General features: G+C 37.8%; 1 protein-coding gene across 1 annotated transcript in view; it reads right to left on the reverse strand.

The window, feature by feature from the left end:
- The window catches only part of LOC126189041 (alpha-aminoadipic semialdehyde dehydrogenase-like), a 134,512-nt gene extending 128,391 nt beyond the window's left edge, over window positions 1–6,121 (reverse strand). The window contains exon 1 of the mRNA XM_049930893.1: window positions 5,891–6,121. Within this exon, the coding sequence (XP_049786850.1) occupies window positions 5,891–6,055 (165 nt within the window). The 5' untranslated portion in view covers window positions 6,056–6,121. The remainder of the gene's footprint in view (window positions 1–5,890) is intronic.
- Window positions 6,122–10,789: the final 4,668 nt, after the last annotated feature.

Here is a 10,789-nt window from a genome sequence, read left to right on the forward strand (position 1 = left end):
ACCTTGGCTACAGAGCTGGGCACGTGCATATGTATGGTCCCAGCAGCCAGAGACTGCAGTCATGAGTATGTGAGTAGCACTTGCGCGCGCGCGTATGTGTGTGTGTGTGTGTGTGTGTGTGTGTGTTCTATCTCTGACAAAGGCCTTGTTGACTGAAAACTCATTTTCTGAACAGTCTTTTTGTTGTGCCTATCTGTGTGACTCAGCATTTCGCGTTGGTCGAGATCCAATGACTGTTAGTAAAATATGGAATCGGTGAGTTCAGGAGGGTAATACGGAACACCGTGCTGGATCCAAACAACCTCATATCACTAGCAGTCAAAATGACAGGCATCTTATCTGCATGGCTGTAATGGATCGTGCAGCCACGTCTTGATATCTGAGTCAATAGATGGGGACATTTGCAAGACAACAACCATCTGCATGAACAGTTTGATGACATTTGCAGCAGCATGGACTATCAGCTCAGAGATCATGGCTGCAGTTACCCTTGACACTGCATCTCAGAGAGGAGTACCTGTGATGGTGTACTCAGTGACGGACATGGGTGCACGAATGGCAAAACATAATTTTTTCAGATGAATCCAGGTTCTAGAATGAGATTATCACTCTGCAGCGGAGTGTGTGCTGATATGAAACTTCCTGGCAGATTAAAACTGTGTGCCGACTGAGACTCAAACTTGGGACCTTTGCCTTTTGCGGGCAAGTGCTCTAACATCTGAGCTACCAAAGCATGACTCACGCCTGGTCCTCACAGCTTTACTTCTGCCATTATCTCATCTCCTACCTTCCAAACTTTACAGAAGTTCTCCTGCAAACCTTGCAGAACTAGCACTCCTGAAAGAAAGGATATTGCGGAGACATGGCTTAGCCACAGCCTAGAGGATGTTTCCAGAATGAGATTATCACTCTGCAATGGAGTGTGCGCTGATATGAAACTTCCTGGCAGATTAAAACTGTGTGCCGACCGAGACTCGAACTCAGGACCTTTGCCTTTCGCGGGCAAGTGCTCTACCATCTGAGCTACCGAAGCCCGAGGAAGACGAGAAGGTAGGAGACGAGATACTGGCAGAAGTAAAGCTGTGAAGACCGGGCGTGAGTCATTCTTTGGTAGCTCAGATGGTAGAGCACTTGCCCGTGAAAGGCAAAGGTCCTGAGTTCGAGTCTCGGTCGGCACACAGTTCTAATCTGCCAGGAAGTTTCATATCACCGCACACTCTGCTGCAGAGTGATGATCTCATTCTGGAAATATCCCCCAGGCTGTGGTTAAGCCATGTCTCTGCAATATTCTTTCTTTCAGGAGTGCTAGTTCTGCAAGGTTCGCAGGTGAACTTCTGTAAAGTTTGGAAGGTAGGAGATGAGATACTGGCAGAAGTAAAGCTGTGAGGACCGGGCGTGAGTCGTGCTTCGGTAGCTGAGATGGTAGAGCACTTGCCTGCGAAAGGCAAAGGTCCCAAGTTCGAGTCTCAGTCGGCACACAGTTTTAATCTGCCAGGAAGTTTCAATCCAGGTTCTGTTTACAGCATCATGATGGTCACATTCATGTTTGGTGACATCGCGGTGAATGCACATTGGAAGCATGTATTCATCATCACCATACTGGCATATCACCTGGCGTGATGGTATGGGGTGCCATTGGTTACATGTCTCTGTCAGCTCTTGTTCACATTGATGGCACTTGGAACAGTGGACGTTACATTTGAGATGTGTTACGACCCTTGGCTCTACCCTTCATTCGATTCCTGTGAAACCCTACATTTCAGCAGGATAATGCACGACCGCACGTTGCAGGTCCTGTATGGGCCTTTCTGGATACAGAAAATGTTCGACTGCTGACTTGGCCAGCACATTCTCCAGATCTCTCACCAATTGAAAATGTCTGGTCAATGGTGGCCGAGCAACTGGCTCATCACAGTATGCCTGTCACTACTCTTGATGAACTGTGGTATCATGTTGAAGCTGCATGGGCAGCTGTACCTGTACACGCCATCCAAGCTCCTGCCCAGGCGTATCAAGGCCGTTATTACTGCCAGAGATGGTTGTTCTGGATACTGATTTCTCAGAATCTATGCACCCAAATTGCATGAAAATGTAATCATCTATCAGTTCTAGTATAATATATTTGTCCAATGAATACCCATTTATCATCAGCATTTCTTCTTGGTGTAGCAATTTTAAGGGCCAGTAGTGTAAATCTCCAGTGTCTGATGCAGTCACTACCAGATGCTATAGTAAATTTTTGGCTGAATAAGTCCCTTTTTTAATCATAGGACAGCATAGAACCCTCTAACAAAGAACTGTGCCCAGTTGTTGGAAGAAAGCACAGATTACACATGTTTAGAAGAAGGGTAGCAGAAGTGATCCAAAAAACTACCATCCAGAATCCTTGACATCCTTTTGCTGTAGGATCTTGGAACACAATGAGCCATCTTGAACACAATGACCTTTTCCAAGTAACGAGCATGCATTCTGAATACATCAATTATGTGAAATGCAATTCACACTATCTAACATGATACCCTGGAAGCCATGGATTAAGGCAAAAGTATAATCGTACAGGCTTTGAAAAATTTGTAACTGGACTGAGGAGTTTTTTATTACAGAGGATGCAGCAAGTTATCTCGGATAGAGAGTCACCAGCTGCTTCAGAAGTAACTTCAGGTGTGCTCGTGTGTTGAGACACTTGCTGTCCATGTTGTATATTAATTACCTTGCAGGCAATATTAATAACTAGTAACTTCACACTTATCTGTAATGAAGGAGTGTCTGAAACTAGCTGCACAAATATCCAGACAGATTTTGATAATGTTTCAGAGTTTTGCAGAGATTGTCAATTTGCTTTCAATGTTCATAAATGTAAAATGATTCACTTCACAAAATAAAAACACATGTATCTCATGACAGTAAAACCAGTAAGTCACAATTTGTATCAATCAACTCATAAAAATACCTGGATGTCTCTGTCTCACAGAAACTTTACAATGGCAAGTGCAGCAGTGTTTTTTGAAGATGATGCTTGGAATGGCATTTCTATTATTAGTATTCAGAACAGCCATTTTCATATCAAAATTGTAGAAGTTTTGTTTTTAATGGCTGTATAGGTTTTCTGTGGTGCTGAAACCAAATTTTATGTATGCTGTCTAGTAAAAGGTCAACTTCAAAACAAAAAATGCAAAAGATCTCAAAACCTTTATGCTTTTTTCAGTTTTTCACTAATATCTCAAAAATTATGTGTTTTTCAAAGGTAACCACACCATACAGAATTAAACCACACACAATATCCTACAAAATGCACTTCTCAGATTTGGTTTCCTGATGAGCAATGGAAGGTTCACTCAAAGCATCAGAGGCTGTGGAAGGTCATGGCTGAAATGTGAGTTGTTACTGTTCTTCACCTGAGAAAATTATAACTGAATGATTAATGTTAAGGGAGAGAAAAACTGATTAGTAAAGATACAGAATTCTGCAAAATATCAAATACCTTCTGTCACCTCAGCAGGTGCTTTTACAAGATATAACCTGAAGAACCCTCTTGAGAGAGTTTTAGTGTGATAATAACAGCCAACCCATTTTCTGTCAACTTCCGCCTCCATTGCTCTGGATCCATGTAGCACAGTATATGTGACTGATGGGGGTTTCTTATTGCACAGATTCATGTGGTCATATGGGCATACCTTCAAGCAAATTTTTGACTCATATATCCATTTTGTATGAAGTAAGTACAATCAAGCGTGACAAATGTGTTTGATGGGTACCCATGATAGTCAGAAGACTACCTGTTGAGCGCCCGTAACTCCCAACACACACACTCAGAAGACTACCATGCCCATGGAGTGCTTGAGGGGGTTGATCAAAAAGCAGTCTGTGGAGATACAATTTAGCAAAAGCGTGACACCAAAAGTTTCACAAATATATTTTATGTTGAATGGAAAAACCAGGGGTAGTTAATCACAATAATGATGAAAAATGCAATGAAAGTGGAATCACATCCAAGAAGGCAACTGATGTAGACATACCTTTGGTACAGATGGCATAATACCTGGCTTCACCTTACAGGAGGTTCACAATTCTGGGAGAAGACATTGATCTTCTGCTCATAATGATGGGTCTCCAAACTTCCCCAATGTGTATTTCCATTAGCCAGGAAGAGGTACAACCCTTCATCCCATCTACCATCTGGTAAGCGCAATAGAGAAGAGCGTTGCCAACCACATGCTCTTCCTCCACAGTGAGTAGTTGAGACTTTACATCATTATTTAACCAAGACAAGGTTAAATTTCTCAAGACCTCTCTGAAAACATGAACCTCAAATTTGTGTTATTACATGCTCTGATCCTTCAACCCATCCAAAGGAAATAACAGCTGTTGGTTAGAAATTCTGGATTGCCTTTTATGGTGGTAGCCATCCAACCACAATACTCAACAAAACTGAGGTATAAGCAGTACATGACATCAGCCTACAAGGCATCAGCAGACACAGCATCCATACCTCCCACTGAAGCTGCAGGTCTCCCACACACCTCCAGAGCTTTCTATCAGATGCATCAATGGATCAGAAACTACTTGGATCCAGAGCAGTGGAGGAGGAAGCTGAGGAAAATGCTTTGCCTACCATTACCACTCTGAAACCTCCAGCTCCTGAAAGGCTTCTGCAGCCTATATCTTGCAAATACAAGACAGGCTGCCAGTGTCAGTGGGCTCTTCTTCATGAAAATGTGCCAAAAATGTGAAGGTTTATGCTCTAACACTGATGACAGTTTTGATATAGAAGATAAAGATAGCTTGGATGAGCCCATTGCAGCTGAGGTGACAGAAAGTATTAATTCATGAAATGGATTCTGCATCTTCACTAAGCAATTTCTCTCTGTCATAACATTAACCATTCAGCTCCAAGATCCTCTGTGGAGAACAGCAACAACTCACTGTTCAGCTTGTACTCTCCACAGCTTGACACTTTGTGTGGACCTTCCATTGCCCACAACCCTTCACAACATTTCCTAGGCCACCAACAGACAAATGGAGACATAATTACAGGTATTTCTTCATACATCAATGGTTCACTGTGGAATGTATCTGTGTTTTGCATCTATACTCTATCATTAAATGCCTTCTTTCTTTTCCAGATGGAGAAACTACTTGAAGCAATGACCCAATACTGGGCTCAACATTCATTTACTTCATGACATGTTCATTGCTACATATAGATTTCATTTTCATCTTTCTGTTCAGTGTCATGTACTTAATACATTGTAAATATAATTTGTTATTTTTTAATTAAACATGTTTTGCTATTAATCCATTCAAAATAACTTATTTTAGGCATATTACACTGAAAGTATAGCACTCATGTGAGATAAACAGAGGGGAGGCGCTGTTGGCTGTAGAATGCAGAAGATATTTTTGGTAATTTTTACTTTGCTCCCTCCCCTTATGAGAAAACTGAATTTTACAGATGTCTGTTGTAGGATTTTTTGTTTATAACATGTATATTTTTATAATTGTAGGGGGTGGAAGTAACATTTTTGACATTTTCACAAAAGGGCTAAACATCACTGCTTTTCTACATGCTCTAGGCTGATGCTGCTTGTCAGAAAATCACACTTACTACTGAATCTTGTAGGAAATTTTGTCTGCTTTAATTCTGTATAGAGTGTTCGTCCTTGAAAAATGCATAGTTTTTTAGATATAAGTAAAATACCACAAAAAGAGCAAAAATTTTGAAATTTTTTGCATTTTTCATTTTGAGACCAACTTCCTATATGGCAGCAGCACAAATTTTGTTTCAACATCCCCGAAAAATATAGAACTTCTGATAAAAAACTTCCACAATTTTGTAACCACCATTTGACTGTTCTAGTATTATAGGATGCTGAAGACACTCATACGTTACCTCCCCACTAGCAGTCCACTTTCCATTGTAAACTCCTGGGTTTGTTTTCTGTAAACCTAGCTCTTGTAGGAATGAATATGAAGATTCTTCAATAAGAAATTTTGGTTTTGACATCATATGTCGGACTTGAATGAGATTGATAAACATATTCTTAAAAGTCCTCATACTGCCTGAAGCTGTGTCCTCTGTCCAGACCAAGTACCTCTAACAGACTGAGTTGTAACACCTCAGACAATTGTTCACAGAACTCACAGCAGTTACTACCAAGCAACTCACAAACAGCAAATGAGATAAGATAATGTATGAAAATACTGTAGGCTTAGAACAGAACTGTCTTCAAAATAGATGCAGCATGCATGTTATGCAATGACCTTCACAGTGTAGCACATCCATTCACAAATATTGAAACAAAAATCAGAATCTTGTGAAATCCAAAACAACCCTAAACAAATATGCAAGCTTTGTGTAAGATGGCTAACTGCCACTGTTTCACAAGTACAGACCTAAGCATATTTACAAACCTGAAAAAACTGCAAAACCAAGTTTACTGCTTTAGCAACTTTCAGGAATTCATGGAGAAAAATCTCACATTAATATTAAATAATTTATTAATTTAATTTTTATAATTTCAAAATATCTGTTTTGTCTACTGGTATAAACTGTACAACACTAATGGGTGAGATCAATTGTTCTTGAATATCCTTGTTGTGGAGTACTATAAATGTCACCCATATAATTACATGAGATTGATGAAGGTTTTGCTCAATGTTCTTCTGATGGCTACTTGTGGAGGTGCCACTGGGATAATTTATGCCAGCCTATGAGGGGAGGTACATGGTTGGAAAAGTTGAGACTCAGTCTTTATAGACTAGTTATGTTAACACAATATTTCTGTTACCAGTCCTTCATTAAATATGTCAAGCATGAAACTGAGGTTTCTGAGTAAACAGTTTTCTGAGTAAACAGTTTTCATTCTGAGAAAGGTTCAGGGTACAGATGAGAGTATGCAAGAGGTGGTAAACAAAAATAATGAACTTTTTGAAATATGTAAGGTGTGGTGTATTGCTAACAAGTTACGTATAAACTACACAAAAACAGAGCAAATTTATTTTAATCTGAAGGTACAGAAAGCAGAGAATCACAGTGTCAAACTACTGGGACCAAAAATAGACAAAAGGCTCTCATGGGATGACCATATAAGCAATCTAACAGGAAAACTTGCACGCGTAATATGTCTGCTGTGTAAACTAAGATATTCTGTCAGTGAAAGTTTATTGATGCTTTGGTACTATGCATTCTTTCAGTCACAGCTACAATATGGGATTCTGTTATGCGGCAATTCACCAGGCACAAACTGTGTATTCAAATAGTAAAAAAAAAGCAATTAGATGTTTACAAGGATTGGGTCCAAGAGAAAGCTGTAAGGAGCACTTCAGTAAATTAAACAGAATGACACTCCCAAGTCTCAGTATGTATAACTCCTCAATATACATAAAAGAAAATATACAACAATTCACACAGAGAATGAATTTACATTTGCACAACACTCGAGACAACTGCATGCTTGATATATCATATTCTTGGCTGTCACCGACACACAACAGTCACAAACACTCAAGTTTAAAGTTATACAATAAACTGCCACAATCTGTTAAAACCCTCACCCACTTTACATTTAAGGAGCTATTAGACACATGGCTCAAAAATAAAGTATATTACTCAATTGAAGAATATCTTGGAAGTCATTTGAAAGGAATGTATAAACAATGAAATAATATAACTATCATTAACTAAATGTGTAAAACCCTATAATTAATTCTTGAATGTATAATGATTATTGATGAAATTGTCTGATTAGTAAGAAGTTTGTGTATTTTTATGTATTTATGTATATGTAAAATGATTATGTGAGTAAAATGTACGAATTACTAACTACTAAAAAGGTGTATGTACATGTATGCATAATTTAAAATGTAAAAATTAGTAACAACTATACTTTTTATGAAATACGTAAAACGTATTTTGACGAAGCCAATTGCATGGTAAACATGCTGAACAGCTAATAAATAAACATATAAAAGATATGAATTCAATAAATATAGGGGACCACTGAGCAGAGCAGAGGGGAATTTGGGCTGATTGTGGAAGTGGACAATTCTTGCTCTGTTAAGATGATGACTGGAACATGTTATAAAGTTGTTGATCTTTTGGTTTTTCAGGCTGTTATTTCGTGTGGGGATTGTGATGATGTTGTATGTCAGGTTGTTTATAATTGCAGTAAAAATGCATTAACTTCACTGTTAGATGGATACGTAGCAGAAGGGCTTACAATTACCTTAGGTGGTTCTGCTTCACATAAGGGATTGGCAGTAGGGGCTGTAATCACCTCATCATGAACCACAATGTTGAATTTAAGGATTATGAGACTGGGGCCTGTATTAATATAACTGAGCGAATGGAGGGGAGCACCAAATTTGCAACTGGGAGGGGCAAGAGGGGTATTTTGCATTGCAGGTACATCTTGAGAAGACCTGTTTGTGGAAAAGTGTTCCAGAGGGTAATGGTATTTTTCAGGGAGTAATGAGGTCAATGGGCAAAATGTGTAGACCCTAGCTTGTAAGATAAATGGGAATAGGTGACAGAGCTTTTTATGTTTTTTTCCTTTTTAAGTGACGTGCAAGAGGGTAGGGAAGGGCGCTTTTTTTCACATTTTGGTTGGGGAAGATGAGGTTTAAGTTGGGATTGGTTCATTCATGTCACTGGTGTTTTTATTGACATGTGTGTTATTTTATTATTGCTCATAATTTTTTGTTTTTGTGTTATTTCTGGTCATGAATCTCACTCTCTCTACTGAAGAAAATAAACAATAATGTAGCTGTAATTTTTTAAAAATGTTTAGAACGGTAATGTGTCATTCAAGATTATATATATGCAAATAATACTACCTTATTTACAAATGTAAAGGGTATAGAAATTTTATTCAAGTGGAAACATCTGATTTATTAAACATATTGTTCGGTTAATACTTACAGGTTCTCATATTAAAGCTCTCAATACTCTCTTTCAGTTGTCTTACCACCCCTTTAATGTGTCTCTTCTAAATTACTTGAGATTCAAAGTGGTTAATTAATGTGAGAAGTCAGTGTTCATTGGCTGGATATTTCTGAAGCAAACCTATTGTCTGTGTAAGTGACACACTACCAGTAAATCGTACCATGTCCTTTTTCAGTTATTTTACATGCAAGTATTGTTAGATACAAATTCACTTGTCTCATAATCAATGACAAAAGCAACAGACATGTCTACAGATAACTGTATACAATATTTTCAAATAGTAAAGAATGGATACCACAATCAATAATCCAATCATCAGTATCTTTGTTATGAGTCTTAAAGAGATGCAGTTCAACTACTGTATGCATTACTATTACAATCACATAGTATGCTACTGTGGTGTTCCCAAAATGTCACGCTGAAATGACTGTATGTGTTTCATTTAAGAGAAAAGAACAAAACAGACACTGATACAATCTAGTAATGTTACGGAATTGTAGATTTTTAAAACTATTGTACCTTACTGTAAATGTTATAAAGTGTCCACTATTTTCATATGCGATCAGTAGATTAATTTCTGCACTTTCTCTTGATTTTATCTTATTCAAGAATACCACAATGTTTGTCAATATATTTTCTTACATTATCATTATTTCAGTGATTGTAAATGTGTGTAAAAGTATGACATCAACAATATGAAAATGCTCAAAGATTTGAAATCAGTATCAAAAGTACTCTGTTGAAACATTACCAGAACTTGTACCAAATAAAGTAAAGACAAGTTTTCATATGCACCTAAAAGCGACACCAGCTGAATAACATCAAATTTAATCAAGTCAATTAGAAAAGAAGTTATTACCTTGAAAAAAAAAAAATAAAAGCATTACAAGTAGGCCCCTCCATACTGTTTATCTACTTTTAGTAGGTTAGTATTTACTTCGTTGCAATGGTGTTTATTTAAAAATATTTACTTACATATGTAAATGCTGTGTCCTTTCACAATACATTATTACTCATCATGCAGACTTACAGTGGACACTGCTACTTACCATATAGCTAACAGAACTTTTCAATCAGCAAATCTAATAATTCAGATAATTTGTTGAAAGAGCTGAATTAACTGAGACTCCCAGTTTCTTAATTTATATTAGATGGCATATTGTTGAACATCTTCACTCCAGTGCATATAACTCCACTCTGAACCTTATCTGAGAAGATGAAATCTACATAAAAATTATTTTTACGTTGTCACAATTAATATAAAACTGATTTTTATTGTCAACAACAATTACTGTTAAGGTGCAAAAGTATTGGAAGTGAATGTAAGTATTCTAAGAGTCCTAAAGTTTTTGTGGGCAAAGGCTTTGCTCAGGTCTCATTCTGTGACCTAATCAAGGCGTTTGACTTTGTTGAGCACACACCACTACTAGAGAAACTAGAATTCTATGGCATCAGAGGAAACAGACTATTAAATCCTTATCTCAGTAACTGTAAACAGGTAGTTAGTGTTGGTAAGGAAATGTCAAACATAGAAATTGTTAAAGTAGATGTGCCTCAGGGATCTGTACTGGGCCCCTTCCTGTTTCTGATAATGAACCACCACTGTATTGTATGCAGATGATACGACTTTTCTACATAGCAGTAACAATCTTAAATATCTTAAAACCTGTGCTGAAAATACACTCACTCCCACAGCATATTGGTTCAAAGCAAATGGTTTCTTGCTAAATGAAAATAAAACTCAGCAGATAATCTTCACTCTAAGAGACAAATCACTATCTGATGACCCTAGTTCTGCTAAATTCCTGGGAGTTTATTTAGATGAAAAGTTATCCTGGGGCCAAC

This window comes from Schistocerca cancellata, chromosome 5, assembly GCF_023864275.1.
Source record: "Schistocerca cancellata isolate TAMUIC-IGC-003103 chromosome 5, iqSchCanc2.1, whole genome shotgun sequence".
Classification (NCBI taxonomy): domain Eukaryota; kingdom Metazoa; phylum Arthropoda; class Insecta; order Orthoptera; family Acrididae; genus Schistocerca; species Schistocerca cancellata.